This window comes from Pipistrellus hanaki (assembly GCF_964339955.1).
Source record: "Pipistrellus hanaki genome assembly, chromosome: 17".
NCBI classification, from domain to species: Eukaryota; Metazoa; Chordata; class Mammalia; order Chiroptera; family Vespertilionidae; genus Pipistrellus; species Pipistrellus hanaki.
In genome coordinates, this window is record NC_140519.1 from 16,499,647 (window position 1) to 16,525,569 (window position 25,923).

The following is a 25,923-nucleotide window of genomic DNA, read 5'->3' on the forward strand; positions in this document are numbered from 1 at the left end:
AGTGTTTAAAACAACTCAGTAGACTTTTCTGCAAGGATGGCATTGTTTTGTTTCGTCGGTGTCCAGCATAGCAGCCACCAACTACACGTGGCTATTGAGCATTTGAAATGCGAGTGGGAGATTGAGTTTCCTGTTTATTAGATTCGCATTAAATAGCCAGGTGTGGTTAATGGCTGCCCTGTTAGTGGCTGACCCTCTAGGGGAGCCTGGACTCCCGGAATGAGCTGCTGCGAGCTGTGAGCCACAGCCTCGAGCAGTGCACACGCTACAAACAGCGTTTTCACGTTCAGGGGACCCTCGAACCGTTCGGTGGTTGAGGTGCTAATCCCTGCATCATCAAAATTCCACATATAACTTTTGACTTCCCAAAAACAGTTTTAACTGATAGCCTCGTGTTGACCAGAAGCCTCACCAATAACAGTCAACTGGCACATAATTGTGTGTTGCTTTGATTCTATACTGTATCCTTGCAATAAAGTGAGCTAGAGACAAGAAAGTGCTATTAAGAAAGCCATAAGGAAGAAAAAAATAAGTGTACGGTACTCTATGTATTTATTGAAAAAGAATCCATGTCTAAGTTGGGCCTGCACAGGGGAAGCTGGTGTTGAGCGAGAGTCAACTGTTCTTCAAGGGATGAATGGGTTCCATAGAGTTTATCCGTGAATGCTGGGTCCAACAGTGATCCTTAGAGAGGATACAGATGCGAGTGGGGAACGGAGGGGGTCTCAGCCTCTAAGCTCTCGGGCTCCGCCCCTTAAAGAGAAGCTGGTGTACAGTATCCACCCCTGCACCCTCCAAGCAAGCCGTTCACGGCTGGGGGTCACGCTGAAATGTGAGGCATGCCGTAGAGTGCATTCTGCGTGCGTAGAGAAGGGGGAGCCGAGGACCACATGGACAGAAGCATCATTCACAGGCTCTACTGTTAGGCAGGCCAGCTCCTAACTCAGCCACTCAGCACCTCTGTCCCTGGGTGAGCTCCTTGAGCTCTCTGAACAGCACTTCACTCTACCATCAAGCAAAGTCAACGGTAGCAACGTCGGAATGGAATAAGGAATACGTGGCTGTGCCTGAACCAGGATTGGCATTAAGTCTAGTGATTTAGTCCTGTTTTAAAAAAAATATGTAATTAATTTTTAAATTAAATTGTATTAGAATGGAAGTAATAGAGCTGTTCATAGACAATACATAGTTCTTCAAAATGAAGTTTATACCTAGGTATAGAATGTCAAAAGATTTTATTCACTTGTATGTGACAGAACAAGTACTGCTGATTCATCCATCTATGATGATATTCGAAAGTAGTATAAACAGATATAGCTGAGCTCATTTTTGTTTTGGTGTGGTACATTTACGCATTTTTTGACATTTGAAATCTGACTCTGGATGCTAGCCCTCGGTATGAGTAGGGTTTCTGAGCCATGGTGCGCTCAGGTTCAGGTCTTGGTTTCACCAAAGTTTTGCATGATGCCGAGCGCATTACGTAAACTTTATGGTTGGTTTTCTCCTCTGTTAAATGGAGGTAATGCTAGTACCAACCTCAAAGAATTGTTAAGAGCCTTAAATGAATTGGTAGCGTATAAAAGCAGCTGGACAGACGTCCATCTCATAGTAAGTGCTCAGAAATGTGTTTATTATCTTAAGGATGATATTTATTTAAGTTGTGATGCCTGTTATTACTGGATACGTTTAAGGAAATTTTTTCGTAAATTTAAAGGTAAATAATCAAAAATCCCTAACGTAAGCTATGAAGAGACTCTTTTTAACAACCTTTTACTCAGCATTTTTTTAAATTGAAAAGGGTTGTGCCATGCGCTCTGCATGTTACAAAGATGAGTGAAACATTTCCTGTTCTCCGGAGGTGGACATAGATGCATAAAGCAGTTGCAGTGGGTGTGGAGTAAACACTCGGCACCGGCTCTGGGGAAACAGCCACGGCCAAGATTCGAACCTGGCACGGGCCGCATTTTCTAGGATTTGGTTTCCAATTCTGAGTCTAGACCTAGTTCACAGTCCTTCTTTTAAATTGCATTTTGCCATCATAGGGTCATTTACATGGTTTGGTAGGAGGTATATCTAGTTTTCCCTGTTGCTGTAAACCTGAAACTCAAGAGGCATCCCCCGACAAAGCAGTGTCAGATTTGGGGTTTCATCATTTCTCCACTTTGTTATGAATTCAGCTGGCTGTTCCAGTCTGCCGTTTCATAAAAAGGATTCCATTCTTCTGCATCATTGGGTGGACGGTTTCAGGTTGCTAACGCCAGGACGGTGGATATTCTTTTATCACATGTATCGTGTGGCTTCGGCAATTTATCCTTAGCTCCCCGGGCTCATCCTACACAGCTCACCCCTCCCCCTCCCCAGCTGCTTCCCACTTCCGTGGAGGAGAGCAGAAAGCCGGTGAAAGGCAGAGGTACCTGGCGTTTTGTCACTCTCTCCCTCGTTGATTTACAAGCTGCGCTGTCATAAATACACTTGAGTTTATTTGAATCATTAAAAAGCCTTATGTGATAACCCTAAGTGTCTTCGATTGAAGATTTGCAGTCCTGCTTGATTTGCGTGGCCAGGAGAGTCCCCATGAAGGAAAGACCGGTTCTCCCCTCGTCAGAAAGTTTTACTACTCGCCAGGATCTCCAAGGTAAATTTTCTTTGCAGAGGAGACCAAAGAAATCATGTTAGATGCTTGCGTATTGGTCATGCAAGGAACGTGCTTAGACGGTGGCAGGCGCTGGGACCAGTGGCTGCTGGGTAGACTCACTGAGGAGTGGAGGACAGTCCAGGGAGGGACAATTATTCTCACTGTCTTACCCTTTTGGTCCATGTACTACTGTAAATAAATAAATTTTCATTTTTAAAAAAATGTCATTGTTTCCATAAGTAGTAGGTCAGCACGTTGACATAATGCTTGCTGTGTTCACAGGCAAGATCACATCACTGGACACAAGCACCATGCGGGCCGCCATGAAGCCCGGCTGGGAGGACCTGGTGAGGAGGTGCATTCAGAAGTTCCATGCCCAGCACGAGGGGGAGTCTCTGTCCTACGCCAAGAGGCATCACCACGAAGGTAAGGTCTCCAAAGGACAGTTTTCTTGGACTTGGTTTGCTAAACTGCTGCTTCCTGCGGGAGCTTTCTCGGAAGCAGTGGTTCTGGAAGTTCACCTCGCAGTTGTGGGTCTGTTTACTCTTTGTGCCCGGTGTGCCTGCGTCACCGTGCCCCGATGGCCCTGCCTTCGAAGGAAGATTTCACGGGAGTCCCGGAGGACAGGAACGTGGGCTGAGGGACGTAGACGTGGACATGATAATTCCACAGAACAGATGAAAGGAAAGGGAAAGAGGTCCTTGTCTTTGACTCTTAAGACTTCTAGATGTACCATCTAATATCAAAAGAAATGTCTTAATCTAAGGAGGAAAGAAGAATGAAATGAGATTTGTGAATTTTTATGGAAGTGACAATGGGGTCCCTAGCCCTCCTTCCACATGCTGATCACTGGAGGCCACCCAGATGTTTCGGGAAGGTTCAGAAAGATGAGGTGGCTTGCCTGAGGTCCTACAATTCATTAATAGGACAGCTGGAACTAAACCCAAGACCTCAGTCACGTTTCAGCGCTAGTAGCCACCCTTACTGAGCACCCCCTCTGGTCGGGCACTGTCCCGTTATCTTGCGGGCCGGCCACGAAGCAGACACGACTCCTGCTGCAGACAGCAGCGGGCACAGGGGAGGTGGTGGCTCCGGGGCAGGTAGTAAGTGTGACCCATCCTGCCCGTCACTCTGCTGTGTGCCCCCAGAGTTCTTCCACAGAATCCCTTTTCCTCAAGGGGTTCCTGGATATTTGTTAAATTAATGCGAGCAAAGAACTTGGTCCTTTGTGGGCACCTATGTCCCCAGCTGGGGGCCAGGCTGCTTGTGAGGCCCGGGGCAGGACAGGTGCCTCATCACTCAGTTTGGCAAATTGTCTGCAGTTCTGAAAACAGAGTTTTAGTTTGACATCTTCCATTTCATGGGCATCCGTAACCTTGGCATTTACCAGTAGTGTTTATATGTTTAAACTTGATGCTCCTCTAAGATTGCTGATGAAAAGGAAAAAATCATAGCAAATGACCTCTCTTCTTTCCCTTAGTTTTTCTTCATCCTACTCATCCTTTTTATCTTATTTATCATTACTTCTTCTAAAATAAGCACATAATTCAACAATTTGTGTCTTCTAGCATTTTTCTTTAAGTAAAAAAAAAAAAAAAAAAAGGAGGAAATAAAAAGGCCACATTTGATAGGAATCAATGCCATTTCACCAGATCTGGTTTAAAATAAAAAGAATAGTAACAACAAAAAAAACGAGAACTCACCATGAGCAAACACATCCTTGGGCCCCGTGTGGCAATGCCCTACATTTAATTTCGATGGCTTCCCGAATCCTCACACAGGGGGTTAGAAGATGTGTACAGCACTCTGCTAGGTCTCATTAGCTGGGACCCACTGAAAGGAAACTCTGAGATACATGAAACACATTTTATCTAAATGTACAAAGTCGGTAAGATCAAGGGTAATCATTTGCATCAAATAAAATCTGCTGGCGGGCTTTGTTTAAGTGGAGAGCTTCCCAAACGCTTTCGGTGCACACTACACCGGTCTGCTTAGTAAGCACGTTTGATGTAGATCAAATGGAGATGGACAATCTTAAAGGATCACGTCCAAGGCCAGATAAAATAGTGAAATTATAAACCATTGGAAATGTGAATCTTATTATAAAAATGGTATCTATGCTACCTTTTAGGAACATACTTACATAGAAGGCAAAATACACATATGAACAGTAGTTCATTTCCAGTGGGACCACTTCAGAGTACACGCCCAACAGTTGAAGCCAGAATATAATACCTAAATCCTACAGGTGGTTAACTGCTGAGGGGCTTTCTTTTGGGGGAAGCATTCAAAGTGAGAGTTTTCCACGAAATCAGATCTGTATCATGGGTCAGCCTCTCTCTCCCTCTCTTCATCCTTGTGGGATGGTGAATGTTATTGGTCACTTGGGGCTAGCTATTCCCCCACAAAGTTTATGCTGAAACTTATTTGGTAAAAACATGATATGGTCTTCTTAAAATGGCTTAAAAGGTAACTAAATTATATGGCTACTTTTTCTGAATCGGAATATTTCTTTTTTTTAATATGCAGTATTTGACAGTTTTAAAATACAGTTGTATTAAAAGATGAGCCACAACGTTTTATTTTAAGAAAAATTATTTTAACCTAGTTGATCTGTGTTGTACTTTCTGCCAGTGTCTTGAAATACCAGATTCTTTTTTTTTTTTTTTAAGAAGTCAGCTTTTATTTATTTATTTTTTTAAATATATTTTATACAGAGAAGAAGGGAGAGAGATAGTTAGAAACATCGATGAGAGAGAGTCATCGATCAGCTGCCTCTTGCACACCCCCTACTGGGGATATGCCCGCAACCAAGATACATGCCCTTGACCGGAATCGAACCCGGGACCCTTCAGTCCCCAAGCCGACGCTCTATCCATTGAGCCAAACCAGTCCTGGCACCAGATTCTTTATAAAGACTTAAACCAATTCCATGTCAGTGAGATTTGTTCTTTTGTTGTTTTGGTTTTCTATTTAGCCTATTTTTTCCCTCTGAAAAGATTTTCTGATTGTTTATCTTTTACTTCCTGTTGTTTTAACTTCAGAAATAATGCTTCTTACACATGGAGAAATAGAATTGGGGAATAGTAGAGTGAAATGATGGGATGAACATTATGTAACTGAGATGAATAGTCAGGGAATATATTTACTGTCATAAATTTTACTATATTTGTATTAGCTTAATGGGACATAAAAGGCAGATCGTACACTTACGAGGTAACATGTTTCTGCATTGTTTTCTGACATTTTAAACAAATAATTGTAAAGCTTATTTTGAGCTAATAAATTGCCATGGTACTGAAGATTTTTTTAAAAACAGAGTTTGAGGGTCTAAACTTTATTTTTTTTATCAATATATTGAATTTATTATTATTTTAAATAAAAAATAAATCCGCTTTTAAAACTATGTAATGTTTTAATATCATGAAATATTACTTATGACTCTAACTGCTGGTCAGAAAACATTAAACATAGCGCAGTTTATTGCTGGGGCTGTGTCTTGTCCCGCCCCACCCCACGTGCCTCCTTAACGTGCGTTCTGTCTCCTTGCTCACCTGCAGTGCTGAGACAAGGGCTGGCTTTCAGTCAGATCTACCGTTTCTCCTTGTCCGACGGCACTCTTGTTGCTGCACAAACGAAAAGCAAACTCATCCGTTCTCAGACTACTAATGAGCCTCAGCTTGTCATATCTCTGCATATGCTTCACAGGTAAGCTCAGTCCTAAGAACCTGCGTCCCTTCCCGGGTTAAAGGAGGCGTTAGAAAAGTCACAAGTCCTCCCAGACCCTTCCAGATTCGTTAGACATTTCTGCTGATCACACTGTAAAATATAAAACCAAATTGCTGTTAATCTAAAGACATTACATGCTACCAGCTAAGTAGGGCTCTGTCCGGCCTGAGTACCGGTGGGTATTTAAACCGGCGGGAAGAGCTCCTGACTTTGCTCTGCCATGACTGCCTGCTACATGGGAGAAGGGAAGCTGACCAGGTCCCAGGGGTGACACCCCTACCCTCCCCCCGCAGGGGGCGGGCGGGGGGGGGGGGCAGGAATACTGAAGCCACTAGCATGATTTCTGTTCCTACATGTTTAAACCTAAAATTGTCAAATATATACACTTGTATGGAATATTTTAGATTTTTCTCAGGGTTAAATTTTTGACATCAGACTTTAAATTAATGGGTAATAAACATTTCCATAAGGAATGAAAGTAAAGAAAACTAAACTAAATGTTGATTTTAAAAAATAAATGTCATGAACCATATTGTTTTAGAGCACAAATTTAGGAAAATGACTGCATTTCAAGTTCTATAAATATTTATGTGCGTGCTATATAAAACTTTATGAGGTACTATCAGAAGATATATAAAGTTGCTCCGGGAAAGAGTCCCCTTTTATTGCATTTCTCAATTATTTGCTTTCTTATTTTGGAATATATTTTTTAAAAAAATCAGGCCGCACTGTTTGCCAACTGTTAATAAATCTGACCTCAAACTGAAACAATTTGAAAGTGATTACAGATGTGCCAGATTTCACCCCCTAACCGAAAGCTGGTGTTTGACAATTTGTGAAACCTGTTTTGTTTGGGTTTGTGAACACATTTGGTAACTCACGAGGGACGGCCAAGGCTGTAAGTTAGAGCTCACAGGGCTCGGAACATCACCCGGCTCAGAAACCCTGCTTCCGGTCATGAGTGAGGGAGTGGGGGGGGCTGTCTAGGAGTTGGGGAATCGAGTCACAAACTGAGGTCACTTCGAAGTCCCCTCCCAGGCTGTTTCAGAGGCTCTTGCTTTGACATACAGGGGGCCTGGGTGTGGGGCTCTGTTGGAGTGACCTACTTCTAAACAGTTTTGGCAACTTTATTGGCTCTGGAACGTGTAGCGTTTCTCATAGTTAGGGGCAAGTTTTTACCACTCAGTTTGCTGTTCACCCTGAGCCAAGCCGTCCACATCAGAGCCCTCCAGACTCACAGATGTGTCTGTTGTTAGGAACTGTAAGCTCTGGTAAATAACTGAAGACAGCTACCCTTGTTTGGGTCATTTCTTTGGGATAGTTCAAGTTCTCGGTTATTCATGATAAGACAGCATTAAGTGAGGAAGATATAATTAATCGGAACCTCCCTAATCACTACAGTTTCAGTACGGCAGCAGCCACATTCGAACACACCCCCTCCGTCTGGCAAACCGCAGACATCTTAATGAGTTGACTGAAAAACATCCCTCTTGGTCCAAGGCTACACATGTCCAGTCTTGCCCATAATTGCAGATTGTTTCATCAAAGTATTATCTTTCCTTTAAGTACAGCTCATTCTTTTAAAGAAAAGAGGCCATTTCGTTTTTCAAAATTAATAACAACTTGCTAAGTGTTTTTTGCCTTTTATCTTATATTTTTTTTTCCTCGTTGTACAGAGAGCAGAATGTGTGCTTAATGAATCCGGATCTGACTGGACAGGCGATGGGGAAGCCATTGAACCCAATGAGCTCCAGCAGCCCTGCCCATCAGGCCATGTGCAGCGCGAACCCGGGTCAGGACATGGCCATCGGTAGCAATATGAACTTCCCCATGAACGGCCCGAAGGAGCAGATGAGCATGCCCATGGGCAGGTTTGGTGGCTCCGGGGGACTGAACCACGTGTCAGGCATGCAGGCCACCACTCCTCAGGGTAGTAACTATGCACTCAAAATGAACAGCCCCTCCCAGAGCAGCCCTGGCATGAACCCGGGCCAGCCCACCTCCATGCTTTCGCCCCGACACCGCATGAGCCCCGGGGTGGCCGGGAGCCCCCGGGTCCCACCCAGCCAGTTTTCCCCCGCAGGAAGCCTGCATTCCCCCGTGGGAGTCTGCAGCAGCACAGGAAATAGCCATAGCTACACCAACAGTTCCCTCAACGCACTTCAGGCCCTCAGCGAGGGCCACGGGGTCTCTTTGGGGTCATCGTTGGCTTCGCCGGACCTAAAAATGGGCAATTTGCAAAACTCCCCGGTCAATATGAATCCTCCCCCGCTCAGCAAGATGGGGAGCTTGGACTCCAAAGACTGTTTTGGGCTGTATGGGGAGCCCGCGGAGGGTCCAGCCGGACAGGCCGAGAGCAGCTGCCATCCCGGGGAGCAAAAGGACACCGGGGATGCCAGCGGACCCCAGGGCGTGAGCAGCGAGCGAGCTGACGGACAGAACAGACTGCACGACAGCAAAGGACAGACCAAACTCCTCCAGCTGCTGACCACCAAATCCGACCAGATGGAGCCTTCGCCGCTGTCCGGCTCTTTGTCGGACACAAGCAAGGACTCCGCGGGTAGCTTGCCCGGTTCCGGGTCGACACATGGGACCTCGCTCAAGGAGAAGCATAAGATTTTGCACAGACTCCTGCAGGACAGCAGTTCTCCTGTGGACTTGGCCAAGCTCACCGCGGAAGCCACAGGCAAAGAGCTGAGCCAGGAGGCCAACAGCACGGCTCCCGGCTCGGAGGTGACTGTGAAGCAGGAGCCCGTGAGCCCCAAGAAGAAAGAGAACGCACTACTTCGCTATCTGCTGGATAAAGATGATACTAAAGATATCGGCTTACCGGAAATCACCCCCAAACTCGAGCGGCTGGACAGTAAGACGGACCCTGCCAGTAACACCAAGTTGATAGCTATGAAGACCGAGAAGGAGGAGATGAGCTTTGAGGCCAGTGACCAGGTAAGTTTTACAATGTATTCCTCAGGGCTGCTCACCCACCACAGCCTTTAAGGATTTTCTCCACAGGGGCATTTTGAGGCCAGAGGTGATGCGATAAAAGTAAGTTTTCTCTTCTTTTCTCACTTGATTGAAGCAGAGTTCCAAACACCCTGTCTAGTAATGAGTGGCATTCCCATGGGGCAGGGTTGACTGCCAGTTTTGTAAAGGGCCAAATGGTAAATATTTGGGGCTTTGCAGGCTATGTCATCTGTGCAGTGTGGACACAGCCACAGACACTGAACTCAAGCGGTGTCCTGCGCTCCAGGCTCTGAGATTCGGGTTTGATCCGATTGCCATCCATTCTCAGCTCATGGGCCACACAGACAGGCCCCGCAGGCCAGCTGCAGTTTGACCCCTGTTAGCAGGCGGTGCCGAAATTGGAGATAATCACTTCCGCTAAGCGGGGGCCTTGTCAGTACAGAGAGAATGAAGTTACTTATTTACCTTTCTCATTTTAAGATCAGGGTTTGACTGGTTTTTCAAACCTGATGAAAATCATTGTAACTCTGTTCTCACCCAAAACTTCTGATTCACGCTAAGTAATTTCTTAGACCACATGTGTCAAACACAAGGCCCGCGGGCCAAATCCGGCCGGCCAGGCCTTGCAATGTGGCCCGCACCGCGCTGTCATCACTGCACTCCGCTGTCAGTTTATGACATTGTCAGTTTATGACTGTTCAGTAAACCATTCGGCCCGCGATTTAGGCTGGATTTTAGATTTTGGCCCCTTCTCTGATTGAGTTCGACACCCCTATTTTTAGACCATGCGTATCAAAGGTACGTAAGGGCCAATGGGTAGTAAGAAAGGAGAGGTCAAGTCTGACTTGATGTTAGTATAGCTGAGCCATCCTATATAAATGCAAACGTGAAATATCGGTTGTGTTACCTGCTGTGCTTAGCTGCAGATTGAATTATCTGAAAAAATCCAGGATAACTAAGTGATAATTCAAAATCAATCCTGATAATTCTCAGAGGACTTAATGATATTACAAGGAAAGTGTAAACCATTTAATATTTTCTTTATTTAAAAAAAAAAAAAAAGTTATTCACTGACACAGAGGTTTGGCATAAGCTGTTTCCTGGGGAATCCGTGACCCTCTGGCTCTGCCCTGGGCCTCAGGCCTGGTCAAACATGAACGGTTAAGAAGAGAAGGAGCTACGTGGGCTTTTCTACTTAAAACGGTCCGCTCGTTTGTCCTCGACACTTGTTTGTTTTTTTGTTTTTTTTTTGTTTTTTTTTTTAAATATATTTTATTGATTTTGTACAGAGAAGAAGGGAGAGAGATAGAGAGTTAGAAACATCGATGAGAGAGAGTCATCGATCAGCTGCCTCTTGCACACCCCCTACTGGGGATATGCCCGCAACCAAGGTACATGCCCTTGACCGGAATCGAACCCGGGACCCTTCAGTCCCCAAGCCGACGCTCTATCCATTGAGCCAAACCGGTCTCGGCTCGACACTTGTTTTGTACGTGGGTCTGATGCGTGTCACTGTCTTCGGGGACTAGGTGGGCAGGGGGAGAGGGAGGGCAGCGCCCCTGCCCTGTGCAGCCTCGAACCCGCTGCGTCAGCAGGAGCCAGTGCAGGTGGGTCTGGATGGAGAGCAGGATTCGGGAGAGCCGGGGCGGCACATGCCTGCAGCTGGCCTCTGTCCGGGTCTCTAAGCACTTGGCTTCCTTTACTTCTTTCACTTTGATGTCTTGACAGCTGCTACCAGAGATGAGTTTCAAGCCTCTGTGTGCTTCACAAGGCAAACAGCCTAAGAATATAAACATTCTTGGTAATTAACCCTTAAACTTTGATGTTGGCACAGAATTCTGTATAGCAGCTCTTTTGTAATGCTGTACACTCATAAGGTGGGGAAACCGAGGGCCCCATAGAAAGTTAATAGCAGTATCTTAGATAAACTTACTGTGAGGCCATACTGACAACGGTGAATGTTTTAATCCTGTGAGGCTTACTAGGTTAGAATATACAGAGCTAGCCGAAGTCGGTTTGGCTCAGTGGTAGAGCATCGGTCTGCGAACTGAAGGGTCCCAGGTTCGATTCCGGTCGGGGGCATGTACATTGGTTGCGGGCACATCCCCGGTAGGGGGTGCGCAAGAGGCAGCTGGTCTATGTTTCTCTCTCATTGATGTTTCTAGCTCCTTATCTCTCTCCCTTCCTCTCTGTAAAAAAAATCAATAAAATTTTAAAAAATTAAAAAAAAAAGAATATACAGAGCTAGTGGCAGTGCAGGGTGGCGGGCACACACACAGTCACTCAAGTCTCTTGACACCTGCTAGAGGGCAAGGTGACTCTCCAGATCCACCTTAGCTTAGTAGCTCAGTGGTCGGCCCCTCCTTCCAGAAACATAATTTGTTTCTGTCCCAGGCCTGAGGCCCTAGGACTTAGAGGACCAGGGAAGAGGGACACTGCTTGGCATTTCTATGTTTAGACATATGATTACACTTCACTTCAGACCAAAAAAAAACTGACAGAAAAGTCCTTTCAGTTTCTAATTGTTGTTTAGGAGAAATATTTTTCTAATCAAAATTATGTCCCACTTAGGGAACAAAGCCCAGAGTGTTATCAGTATAAATCTGTTAGTATTTCAGTAGACCACAAGGCAGTGTACACAAACACTGCACATCTAAAGTATTTTTTCTAATTGAAACTAGTTTGTGTCTCACCCCCACCCCCTTCCACTTAAAACTCCATCAAAAAATACTGCTTCAGAGCACTTTTAACATCAAAAACATTGCAACTTGAAAAGAAAAGTTACCACAGGAAGTATGCATTGCTTAAATTTAGATCAAAGTTAAAATGACTTTAAAAATAAAAAATAAAAAACTGACTTTTTTCTCCTCCCTGCTCTCCTTCACTAATTCCAAACACAGATTATTTGTATCTCCTCTTACTACTGTACACATTTCTTGGAGACTTTTTTTTTATTTCAAAGAAACACAAGTTTGTTTTTTTTATTTAGTGAGATAAACTGTTAGCAAGCCCGAGTCCACAGTTAACTGTCTTGTTCTTTTGACTCAGCAAAGAGCCATTACCCGAGTGTGTGTTTAACCGATCACTAGCTGATTAAGGCCAGGAAATATTCCGGTGGCGCTGTTTTACCTAAAATAGCCTTCTTTACTGGGCAGAGTATTTAAACATTTGTTTCTACGGCACTTCATAACCAACAGGAAGTAATGACAGCAAAATTTCCAGTTTGTTTACCAACTTCGAAGTTATATACTTATTTACACAATAGAGTCCGTTGATACCCCTCCAAATGGAACTTAGGTTCTTTCTAATGCTACTGGGCTACGCAGGATGAGGGTTTAGAAATAGTCGAAAATAAATTTTCTTCTTGTATTTGGTTCCATTAGAATGGAAAACTATATCTTACACTATAAGTATTTCCCTTCAAATGTCGTAAATTAGATTACCATGTTTTAATAATTTTATGTTACGCAAATATGGCAAAATAACACTTTTTATTTAAAACTTTGAAAAGATGTTTAGTAATTTATAAGAATACTTGTGTTATTAAAATGCATGTGCTCTTCATGTTTGCTTCAAAGAACAAATAATTTGACACATGAAAAATTCATAAAACCAGAAAAATGAAAAATTAAAGAAATCATGTTCAATTTTCATTTTGTAGAACTTGTATGAAAATCTTTCTGACTCATTTTCTGCCTGAAATAGTTTAAACTAACTATTTCGATTGATGTGGCTAATTTGAGCACTCAAATAGATGCCTAAGCAAAACTTTGAAGTATCTTGGCAAAGCCTTATAAAGGAAGGCATCAATCTCTTTGTCTTGTGAAGAAATCATGCCTAAAAGCTGAAGAGGGGCTGACTGAAAGCACTTTGGATGGTAATTAAAGCTTACAGAATTTTAGGGGAGGAGCCCGACTGGTGTGGCTCAATGGTTGAGCACCGACCCATGAACCAGATCATGGTTCAATTCCTGGTCAGGGCACCTGCGGGGTTTCGGGCTCCATCCCCACCAAGGGGGGGGGGGGGGGTGCAGGAGGCAGCCAATCAATGATTCTCTCTCATCATTGATGTTTCTATCTCCCTCTCCCTTCTTCTCTCTAAAATTAATTTATTTGTTTAATTTAGGGAAGGAAATGTTAGATCAGAAACTTATTGTGATCAAATCCATCGCTTCCAAAGCTTGCATGACTACAGAAGAAAATGCCGTATTTGTCCAATTTTATTGCTGAGCAACCAAAGGAGCATAGGCATTTTGAACTTTATTTCCTTGAAGAGAAACATTTAAAGTAAACTTAAGACAATTATATTAACATTAAATGTGTGCTGCAAAAATTAACAAGAATAAGCGGAAGCAAAGTGATACTATCTCATGGGGAAATTTTCATAGTGTATCTTTCTGAGAGCACACTGAATGAACTCAAATAGTGTCAGTAATTAAATGTCTACAACCTATTCATTTTGACTCTTAACACCAAGAGGTTTTTGCATGGCTTTTAAACTCATATTATACACAAGAGTTGGTTACAAAGGAAGAATCCTGTCACTGGAAGTCTTTGAGACACTGATTTTTATTTTTCTGTTTGAGATGGCTTAAAGTATAATTTCATTTTAATGGAAACAGTAAAGGTAAAAATAAAAGGCAGGACCCTAGACCCAGACTGTTGTTAATTGTTAGTATAAAAACTTTCCTTTACATGTATTGGGTTGAGGGGAAATATATTTACTTACACAACAGCACTGAGGAAAAATTATGTATTTTTTATGATTGTTTATGTGAACCTATATATTCTGGGTGGTTCTCATCCAAGGTAGTCTGCAAAGCTTTCTCAAGTAGCAGCTTTATCACTTAGAACAGCCACCTCATTCACCATCACGCACACGCACGCATGCACACGCACACAGTGGTCTTCCAGGGCTGCTTTCTGCAGTGCTCTACAAGGCAGCAGTGTCCAGGGCGGTTTTGGTTTCCTAGGGCAGCCACACACTTCCCAGGCTGTTAGGACCTCTTCTAATCACGAGCTTTTTCTTCCTTTTTCTCTTTTTAACTACATTTTTATTGATTTCAGAGAGGAAAGAAGGGAGAGACAAAGAGAGACAAAAAAAAATCAATGATGAGAAAGAATCACTTATTGGCTGCCTCCTGCACTAGGGGTCGAGCCCGCAACCTGGACATGTGCCCTTGACTAGAATCGAACCCAGGACCCTTCAGTCCACAGGCCGACGCTCTGACCGTTGAGCCAAAGCAGCCATGGTTCATCTTGAGCTTTTTCATGGCGCCACTATCAGAATACCCAACATTTTTATGAATCATTTATTCTGAGAAATTACAGGAATTGCCCTAAGAAATGTAGTTGATCCTGGGAAAATGTTTTAGATTACCGGTTAATAGAGTGAAAAGAAGTCATCGGGTTGACTGCGTGGCCATTACTGTGTTCCAGGCAGTTGTTGGAGAGCAATAAATGTTTACACTGCTCTTTACACTTACAGATTCAGCAAAACGTGATACAGATAGATGTGTAATGGACTCACTTTACATGTCCATCTAACTTACACAGCATTGTCTGTGTGCATTCGAAAGGAAGAAGAGGCAGCTCTTCCATGGTTAAATAGTGTGAGCAGTTTCGCCACCATTCTGTCCGCTGAGTACTGAGCCCTAGTGCAGTGATGGTGAGGGGCGTGACAGAGCCCACCGGGTTTGGCTCCCTGTGCCTGTGAGAGTGTGAAAATGCAGCTCAGTTACCATTTAGGATCCAGCCAAGCAACCACGTGCCTCTTCTCAGCAGGAGACACTGGCTCTTCTGCCCTGGGCGGGGACACCCCGGGAGGTGCCTTCCTGGGAGTGCCAAGGGGGCTAACTCTCGAACCTCACCTCACCTGAGATGTGTCTCTCTCAGATTTGATGCTTCTGTCTTTTGCTAGAAATGAGTGGCTAAGCTAACCAGAAATACTCTTATAACCCAGGAAAATGGATCCCAGTTGTATCTGCCATAAATTGCAAAAACATTAACAAGTCCAACCTCTACATGGGAAATAAGGATTGTACATAGAGTAAAACTGTAAGCCCGTCTGCTTAACTGTGCCTCCTGTTGGAGGTAAGCAATTTCATCTGCGTTGCCAGTGTAGGCGAAAGGGTTAGTCTCGGTCAAGGATTCAAAGTCCACTCAGTGACTTTGGGGAAATTGCCTAACTTACACTTACGTTTGTCCACCTACACATCGAGAAAATCATTCTTACCACTTTCCTCACTAGAAAGTAAGCCCAGCGTGTAACTTAGCCATTTTCTAGTGTGGTTGGCACCGTCTGGTTTTAAATACGTGGCACATAGGTAGCAGGTTCTACTCAAAAGAATATGAAAATTAGTTGGGTTTGCTGGAAGAAAACCACTAAGTATAACATGGTGGTGGTATCTACCTTATTGTTTTTATGTTGGTAACTGAAATGAAATTACATATGGCTTCTGTGAAGTCAGGTGGATAGGTGCTGTGTCTGGGGACAACCTGTTTTCATCCTGCTTCTTCCCTACGTATTGTCACCTAAGCTGGTGAGTGATGAGAAAGCCGGTGTTATTCGAAACTGAAAGTACAAGCAGGAAAAAACACTAGTCAAGTTGAAAAGGCAATGCTTAGCTGTCATGGTTGCCGTTGCTGCAAGCTGATTTAGTGTTTTACTCCCCTGCTCTAAAAAAAAAAAAAAGTCCTGCCCGGCCAGCGTGGCTCAGTGGTTGAGTGTCTACCTAGGAATCAGGAGGTCGCAGTTCGATTCCCGGTCAGGGCACATGTCTGGGTGGTGGGCTCAATCGGCAGGAGGCAGCCGATCAATGAATCTCTCTCATCATTGATGTTTCTCTCTCTCTCTCTCTCTCTCTCTCTCTCTCTCTCTCTCTCTCTCTCTCTCTCTCTCTCTCCTTCCCTCCCTCCATCCCTCCCTCCCTCCCTCCCTCCCTCCCTCCCTTCATTTTTCTTCCTCTCTAAATATCAATACAAAAATGTTTTTTTAATTTTTAAAAAGTTCTAAAAGGGAGTCACCATTTACTAAGTACTGATACCATATAAATTTGGATCAGATTTTCTAACAGCATTTATTACTGTTATCATTTCTTGGGGAAATTATCTATAAAACCTAGATCTGGACTGTTTTTGGTTTATTAGAAGTAAGTTGCTGGTTAATTAGAAATATGCATACTTGTGATTAATTGAATTACTAGCATAAAATAAGGGGGAATTTACAAATTGCCAATGAATCACGATGCTGGAAGAGACCATTCTTTCTAATTCGGCTGTCTCTCTTTTTTCAGAGGAGGAAATTCAGGACCTAGTGATTAAGTTAAAGGTTCTCTGTCAGTTTGACTTTTTAAAAGGTGATCGATTGACTGTTGAGCCTGAGGTGGGCATGCATCTTTTACTTGGCTGAGGTGCCTTGTACCACTTAGGTCTGTAATTGCCCTCGGGCCTGTGGTGCCCACGCTCACAGTGGGACGGGATAAATTCTTCTGTCGTTTACTGCAGCCTGGCAGCGAGCTGGACAACTTGGAAGAGATTTTGGATGATTTGCAGAATAGTCAATTACCACAGCTTTTCCCAGACACGAGGCCTGGCGCCCCTGCTGGATCAGTTGATAAGCAAGCCATCATCAATGACCTCATGCAACTTACAGCCGAAAACAGCCCTGTTACACCTGTTGGAGCCCAGAAGACAGCACTGCGAATGTCCCAGAGCAGTGAGTATGAGATACTGATGGTTATGCCACATAATCACCGTCACAAACGGGGATTATTAAAATCCGATGCAAACAGCTTAGTCACCTCGAGGTTTTATGGTCAAATAGCACCATCTGCTGTCCTGGTCCTTCCAAACAGTATTCAGAGTGGATTCTCGTGAACGTGGCTTCCCAGCATTCCCTGTGGTCAATTTAATCAACATGGAGTGAGATTGGCTGACCCACATACATAAAGTTCTTTAGATGATCTTCATAGTTCCCTGCATTTCAGCTACTGCCTTTAGAAGTGGAATTTAAATAGATTTTATGTTTTAATATATAAGTGAATACTTAAAGTGTAGAAAATGAGAAAGTTATGCTGACTTTTTAGGGATGATATAGTACTAAAAATTCTCAAACTATTTAATCAGTATATATGAAAGGGCTACACACATTTAAAAATATCTTGTCCTGCCCTAACCGGCTTGGCTCAGTGGATACAGCATCGGCCTGCGGACTCAAGGGTCCCAGGTTCGATTCTGGTAAAGGGCATGTACATTGGTTGCAGGCACATCTTCAGTAGGAGGTGTGCAGGAGGCAGCTGATCGATGTTCCTCCCTCATCGATGTTTCTAACTCTCTCTCCCTCTCCCTTCCTCTCTGTAAAAAAATCAATAAAATGAAAAAAAAACAACAAAAAAACATCTTGTGTTAGCTCTTAGGAATCCTCATACAAATGTCAATTTTACATGGAACTTTATCATACAAATATGTTCTAAGTGCATTTTAAGTTTGGTTAGTTTGATAGACTCTTAAGTACGTTTTTATCATTTATTTTACTCTTTTTATTTTGACATTTATTTAGGTAAGTTTTAGATGAACCTTCACTGTGAACACTTAGTTTACAAACTTGATAGTTGCCTAAAGTTGCCCAATAGTTTGAATGGGAGGAAAACTTTCCCTGTTCCAGGGACATATTTTATAGGAAGATAGATAACCTCCTTAGAGCTATATCGGTGAATGGAGAGAATGATTTTCCCTCCTCTCCCAATACAGCTTAGCCCAAAGCTTTGCATTGGTTCTCAAACCAGAAATGTCATCTATCAACCAAATCACAGGGTACATTTATTTACTAGATCTTTTCTCAAGTGATTGCTGATCATCCTAAAGGGTAAAACAAAGTCGAGCTTTTACTATCATCTCTCAAACCTGCCTATTTCTGGGGAAATGGAGGATTATTTATGGACCATGTGAGAGCACAAGTCAAAGAGTTGAGAAGTGAGTGAGAAACACACTAGAAAGTTCATGCTTATTATCCAGGGGAATTGAAGGACAAGTTGAATGTGAACTCATAGTTTCTCCTTCATCTGTACCTCCTAATAGTGTTCAAATTATTGATAGGTAACCCACACAACTAACACTGAGGAAGCCATGAATAAGCATGTATGTCATTTCTATTTCAAGCCCTAATTTTTCTAAATATTTTATTTCTGTTATTGATTGTGAAGAACCATTTCTTTTTAATTTTCTATTTCATACTATGTTTATATAATAGTTCAGAAAAAGTGAAAATTTGGTATTAATACATTAGTGCTATAAATTATAATTTATATCTCATACTTTAAAAAATTTTTAATAACATCAAATAACTGGTTATCTGTGTGATAATACAATGCACTAGTGTAGTGCTTTTTACACAATAAGTTCTTGGGAACTAACCCTAAGAATAATTTCATATCTAAATGTATTTGGAATTCTAAAAAGCTGTATTTGAAAGATTAAAGATTTGAATCCTAAAGCATTAATGATTACTTCAGGTAATAGAGTTCACACTCAATTCAACACCTTGAACCTAATTCTTCTAGGAAAATCTAGTATAGACATGTAATTGTAACATTCAAACCATATGTTTCTAGGTTTGGTGCTGTATGCATATGTTTTTAACTTCATAGCTGTGACAGCAATACTGCTAAATTCTAATAATGTAACACGAAAAACACATATTAGGGGTTTACTTAGCAAATACAATTGAATATTAGAAACTAGTATTGGTTTGGGGGGGAAATATATGGTAAGTGACAGACGTTACATTCTTTTGTCTTTTTTTTTTTTTTTTGCAAGAATGTGAATAATTAAATTAGTTGTTTATTGATTAGCTTACGAGATTTTGATACTGCATGTTTTTTGTCTGAATTTGTCTTTTGTTTAGGCAGTTGGTCTCTGACATGCATATCTTTTGTTATTTTACAGACAGCATTTTTCCTAAACCCTATTTTTGTTACAGTTCTTTTCTGTTATCCGATATTAACCTTCAATTTTCATGTGTTCTCTCCTTAGCTTTTAATAACCCACGACCAGGGCAGCTGGGCAGGTTATTGCCAAACCAGAACTTACAACTTGACATCACATTGCAAAGCCCAACTGGTGCTGGACCCTTCCCACCAATCAGAAACAGTAGTCCCTACTCAGTGATACCTCAGCCAGGAATGATGGGTAACCAAGGGATGATAGGAAACCAAGGAAATTTGGGGAACAGTAGCACAGGTAAGGACTCAAATGCACTGTTATTCTACTGGATTCTGTAACTTAATGATATATTTCATCCACATCAAACTAGTAGAATTCTTCCACTGAAATTTTTCATGTTAGAAGCTAACATTTGAATGTAAGAAAAGTGTACAGATTCTCACCATGAGTGTGGTATATGAAGATCGGAGAGCATTCCAGTAAGCTGGCTTTTTGTTCTGTGATCATTACTTTCAGAGGTTGCTAATTATTACACCTATACAATAGGCTTATTTCACTTCTGTTCCCATTACTGTTTGAGACATTATGGTGGTGTGTGTGAAATAATTGGGTGGTTGCCAGCTTCTTATGATAATCTGCTGATAATCCCAAAACTTCCTGTTCGTTGGTAATCTGTGGAAAATTTCAGAATAAAAGTTTAAAATTCAGCCAACCTTTAATTCTTGTAAATGAAACAATTCTCATTCAGAAAAATATTCATTAAAAAAAAAAAAAAAAAACGTTAGCCTGGCTGGTGTGGTTCAGTTGTTGAGCATTGACCTATTAACGAGGTTCTCAACCTTCTTAACGCCGCTACCCTTTAATACAGCTCCTCATGTTGTGGTGACCCCCAACCATAAAATTATTTTCGTTGCTACTTCATAACTGTAATTTTGCTACTGTTAACGAATTGTAATGTAAGTATCTGTGTTTTCTGATGGTCTTAGGTGACCCTGCTAGCGATTCTCACAGAAATAGTGCCGTATAAATTTTGCATAATTTTTAAGACAAAGTATTGATTTATAGAAATAAAATATTGGTTTATGTAAAATTTTATAAGAGAACAGGAGCCAATGACTTATTAAAGGTGGTTTCTTATTAGCAGAATCCAAGAAGACCTGAGTCCTGTGGGAACCTGACATAAGAATTTAGGGATATCCCTCTGTTCAAATCTAAGCAGCCCAGAGACCACTGGTATTCAGGCTGTCTTCATGCACTTAATTGCCTGTGCTTTGTTGAAAAAGAAAACGCAGAGAGTAACTCGCCCGGTTATAATTGCATTAATGTTGTTGAATTAAGGGTGGTTTTACTTTCTGCTTTCTGGACTTTCTATAATCTCATATTGTTGTTGTTTTGATAATAGATTTTTTTTTTAAGCTAAATGTCTATTTCCTATTATATATTTATAAAACTTAAATCTAATGTTAGAATAGTTTGTTAAATATATGTTACCGTAATATTGTTCTAACTTTTTTTAAATGTCCTTCACTCTTAATCGTCCTACCGGAGCGTATTCTTTAGGAAAAAACCATCCACCATACATGGCTGCTTCATTTATTAAATATACCCTATTTTTCAGTTGTTATAATTAAAGTAAATGAAATCAAGTCTTTGTAATTGAAAGCAGAGCTTTTATACATCCGTCATTAAACATTTCAAAATGAAGGGTCCGCACTTGGGGTTTTTCCAGAACTTCTAGAATATCAAGTCTTAGCAAACCTCTGGCCGTTGCCAGCATCCCGGCAGCCGGGCCAGGGAAAGCAGACTGCGATCCTGCTTTCCAGTATCGTGCTCCTGTGTTATGTGTGGTCAGCTAGCTATTAGCATCTCGAGCATAAAAGGGTTTTTACAAGTCTGCCCTGACCCATCCTAGGTCTACACTCAGGAATGTGGTGGCCCAGGCACATTGAAGCAGCCGGAGTTCCCAGCCTTGGCTACGAAGAACCGTAGTAGAAAGATCTGGGCAGTTTTAAAGCTTCACAAATTCCAGTGCTCCGAAAGGGATCGGCCTGGGCTTCACGGGGCAGTCTCTGTGATTTTGGTTTGTGATAAGAGTATTGGTGATCAATTTTTTACCTTGTTCCTCTTGGCCTCACCTCCCCTTTGGAAAGTAAAGCATTGACGTGTGTATCAGCTAATGTGATTCACTTCCTGAGGAAGGAAGTTGGGGTTATCCACACGCCATAGCACCTGTTTCTAAGTACATATGGGAACAATTTTAACAGCTTTTCCGAACGATGAAGAGCGGCAAGTCTGCGTTGTAAAAAACTTTGTAGTAATTGCCAATTCTTATTTCTTAGCCAACGGCCCACATCTGCCCCAGTGAGGGCCTGAGCTGCTGGGCTGGCTGCGTACTGCAGCCTGGTTGTCTGGTTCAGAGTAAGAGTGTGTGGTGTTCACACGTGGTGAGTATGTTTTCAGTTTCTGCATGTCTCTGTCTTCTCCGGCTTGCCTTCAGGGATGATAGGTAGTAACGCCGCCCGGCCCACCATGCCATCCGGGGAGTGGGCGCCGCAGAACTCCGTGCGAGTCACCTGTGCCGCCACCGCCAGCGCCATGAACAGGACGCTCCAGGGAGGCATGATTCGGAATCCGGCCGCCAGCATCCCCATGAGACCCAGCAGCCAGCCTGGCCAGAGGCAGATGCTTCAGTCTCAGGTCATGAATCTAGGTAAGGTGGTGCTCCCGGCTCGGCTTCTGTGTTCAGCTCCATGAGTGCTCCCAAGACAGGCTCCTCATTTGCCATTTAAGTGTCCCCCGTGTCAAGCTGTCAAGAGAGGGATTTTGCTGGAACTCTGTATAGAAACTCAAAGGTTTTTCAGTTACCTAAGAGAACCAGCTACCTTTGTGATGTTTTCTTTTCATTAAGTTACCTAATTTCAGCTTTCGGGGGAAGTGAGTTAGTGTCCCCTCTACATGGTGTATTTGGGGGAAGCATTTCAGTATGCAGCAGTGTCCTGACTCTGGGTGAACATCGGGGTCACCTCAGGACCTTCAGCTGCTCTCCACTGTTAAACCCACTCTCCCAGGTCCTCGTGAAGGTGCAAGCATTACGGAACGTCTCACACGTTGTGAGGATCGGTAGGATTTTGTTTGGACACAGTTCACATGTTGTTAAAAACTAATGGTCAGGTATATTGCATGACTCCCTTTCTATGAAATGTCCAGAACAGGAAAATCTGTAGAGAAAGTCGATTAGTGTTTACCTAGGACTGGGGGTCTGGGTGTGAGGGCAGAATGGGGAGTGACTCCCAATGGTTTTTCTTCAGGGGGGAATAAAAATATTCTAAACTTGGTTGTCGTGGAGGTTGTACTATCTGTAAATATATAAAACCCACTGGGTGGTGTACTATAAATAAATTGTATGCTAAGCGAATTATAGCTCCATAAAGCCATTACTGAAAAATATTCATGGTCAATGCTGCTCATACTCAAGATTATTTTTTAAATCATTGACATGCTAACCTTCCTCTTCTACATTAGCATAGCTCAGATAAGTTGGTGTTTGTGTTCTGTTTCATATACTTAGATCTTGTGCCATGGGTAGGAGCTCGCTGATGATGGGAAGGTGCCATGGTTGTTTGGAAAAGGTGGTGCAGACTCCTCATCCCAGCTCCGGCATCTGTTTTCCTAACCAGCTGTTTCACTGCTCGGTGCATTTGGGGTTATTGTTTCTGAAAGATGACATAACCGTCACCTTTCTACAGAGAATCTACTTCAAGTTAATGAGCGGTTCCCAAACAAATTCTTGTCGTTTGAGGTTGCATGAGAAATGCTAAAAAATGACCAGAATTCCATGCAAAATAAAACTGGGAAAATTAAAAAATATATATTTCTTCATTTAAAAATCATCATAATAAATACCTTATATCCAGAAATTTTTATTTATTCTCAGTCTTTCGTCATTGAAGGGCACCACACCTGGCTTTTGCACTTTGCTGTGTAACTGAGTTTTTCTGATTTTAATGGAAATCTATTGTAATGGAAGACAGGCCGATGGATAATGATAATAATAAAATTGTTAAGAAGCTCATAGCATCATTAGCCTTAGAACTCTAAAAAGAGCTGTTAAGAATGAGCATGTCTGAGCTACTGGCCTCCTTTCTGCTCCACCCCTTCTCACTGCAGAGTAACCAAGCCCAGGAGGTTTAGCGCACGCACAGACCAGCGCCTCTCACAGGACAGCCCGACCCAGGCACCCTTGGGAAAGGGGGTGTGCCAGGCCCAGACTGTTTTCATAATAAACTGAGACACTGTCTTCCTTCCTTACTCTCCTCCTCTCTCGGGGGCTGGGATGTGAAAACAAGTAGGAAATTCTGACTCTTCTGTCCATCAGGATACAAAGTGATTTTCAAAAATGTAAAACGACATCAGTAAAAGGTGGTGTTGGGGTTTTTGTTTATTTGTTTTTTCATTCAAAAAGAGTTTGTGTGAACATATACTGGGTTTCTTATAATGATTTTTAAATGAAGTGTTTGTTTTTCTATTGGCCAGTTTTAATTTCCAACAAAGTAAATTTCAATAAGACACAGCCCACATAGACAAGGTCTTTTCTGACGGATATAAAGGGTCCTCGGGGCAAGAACAGGCATCGAGCTGCTGCTCCGCACAGGCCCTGAAGCGGGTGATTAGCCTTGGTATCCACTGCCTGTGTTTCTGTATCCGAACAAAAAGTGTCTTATTGTCACCTGGTAACTATTCACTGTTCCTCCCATCTTTCTCATTTTCTAAAACCCAGATATTTTGCTTTGTATTACATAGCAGAACAGATCCTCCCCTGATGACAGGTAGTGAGGTTTTTGGACTTCTGTCTTCTTTCCTAGGGCCATCGGAGTTAGAGATGAACATGGGAGGGGCCCAGTATAGTCAACAGCAAGCTCCTCCGAACCAGACCGCCCCGTGGCCTGAGAGCATCCTGCCCATCGACCAGGCCTCCTTCGCCAGCCAAAGCAGGTGAGTCCCGACCCCCGGGAGGTCCGGGAGAGCTGCTCCCGGAGTTCTGTCCGTTATTTCACACAGGCCTGTGCCCAGAGTCAGTCCTCTCCTCTAATAGCTGGTGCCTGACCAAACTGGAGACCTCAGACTATACATTAAGCCGTTGAAATAGTTTTTTGAAAAAAGGATGTGGTGTCTCATCAAGTTTATTGAGTTTTTTTTTGGTTGTGATTATCAGTCTTATCATTTTCATTTCCTTGTAGGTGTTCTTTTCTTTCTAATGGCGTTTGAACAGTTCTTTGTATTTGCTGCGTTGTAGCTTTACTACAGTGTGCCTAGATGTGGATTTATTGATACTACCTGATATTTGGTATATATTGTTCATTTCTAAGAGAACAATTTGCCCGGTTGTTTTTCATAATCTCTTTCTGCTTGTTTATTTTTGTGATTTTTTTAAAAGTATATTTTTGTTGATTTTAGATAGGAAAGAAGAGAGCTAGAGAGATAGAAACATCAATGATGAAAGAGAATCATTGATTGGCTGCTTCCTGCACATTCCCTACTGGGGAGGATCGAGCCTGCAACCTGGGCATGCGCCCTTGGCCAGAATCAAACCTGGGACCCTTTAGTCTGCAGGCCAATGCTTTATCCACTGAGCCAAACTGGCTAGGGCTGTTTTTGTGATTTTATCTTTATATCTTTAAATATTACATTAACCATTATTTCTAATTTTTTTATTCAATACTTTCCCCAAATCTGGATTTCTTGAAGTTTTAAATTCAGTGATTGACCTATTTCCCTAAGTACATTGGTAATTTCACTGGGAGTTCATAACCGATCTCAGTTAGTGAAATACCTGGGATTGAAATTGGGGACACTTTTATTAAGGAAAAATTTGCAGTGGTCTCTGCCAAAGGTGACATCACTACTTACTTGGGTCTCCCCCAGGGTCCCTCAGCTCAGCCCCGCAGTCTCAGGGTAGCTCTTTGACTTTGCTTTGCTTTATGGATAAAAACGCACCCATCACCCGTGGCTTGGAGAATGCCTGAGTTTCAGCTCATCGCCGTTTTTTGTTTTGTGTTATTCCCGGCAAAGGCAGCATCATGTGTTCCCACATTAGCTCACTGGGTTTTCCAGAGCCGCTGGAGGCCGGTGTTGCACAGGGACCTGGAGGCTGAGTGATGGCACTGCCCAGCCAGCCGGGTGGGCGAGAGCCTGCGGCAGGGAGAGAGCCGGGGCCTGAGCAAGAGGCGGTGTGGGAACGCAGGATGCAGGCTTTGCTTTCCAGGGAGCAAACATCTTAGAAAACGTAAACTGGAGGGATTTGGCCTTGAGGCTCATCTGTAGCGTTGGGATTGGAGGCTCCATGAAGACCTTTTTGCAGAGTGAATGTGTATGTCCCGGGATTATTCTAGTCTCAAGTCATATAATTCCCTTATCAAATGCACAAATGATGAAAGTCAGCAGGGTTTCTGGAGTGTCACACAGGTAGGCTGCATTTCCAGGGCTGCTAAAAAAACGCAAATTTCTGAGTGAGTCCCTCTCTGAGATGTAATGCGTTTGTCGTAGTCGAGGCTGCACAGTGCATGTTTGCAGTGTGCGCCCGTTTTCCTTTCTGTAAAGTGGGTAACAAAGGATTCAGAGGATTCAATGACCGAAAAAATAGCGGAAGGTGAATAT

The 25,923-nt window shown here is 42.8% G+C and overlaps 1 protein-coding gene across 7 annotated transcripts in view; it reads left to right on the top strand.

Moving 5' to 3' along the window:
- NCOA2 (nuclear receptor coactivator 2) overlaps positions 1-25,923 on the top strand; it is a 255,129-nt gene that overhangs the window by 204,545 nt on the left and 24,661 nt on the right. For all 7 annotated transcript variants that reach the window (XM_084864342.1, XM_084864345.1, XM_084864348.1 and 4 more), the window contains 8 exons: positions 2,534-2,635; positions 2,918-3,061; positions 6,196-6,343; positions 8,041-9,310; positions 16,834-17,044; positions 19,360-19,566; positions 21,767-21,979; positions 24,132-24,261. In XM_084864342.1, coding sequence (XP_084720468.1) covers positions 2,534-2,635; positions 2,918-3,061; positions 6,196-6,343; positions 8,041-9,310; positions 16,834-17,044; positions 19,360-19,566; positions 21,767-21,979; positions 24,132-24,261 — 2,425 coding nt within the window. The remainder of the gene's footprint in view (positions 1-2,533; positions 2,636-2,917; positions 3,062-6,195; positions 6,344-8,040; positions 9,311-16,833; positions 17,045-19,359; positions 19,567-21,766; positions 21,980-24,131; positions 24,262-25,923) is intronic.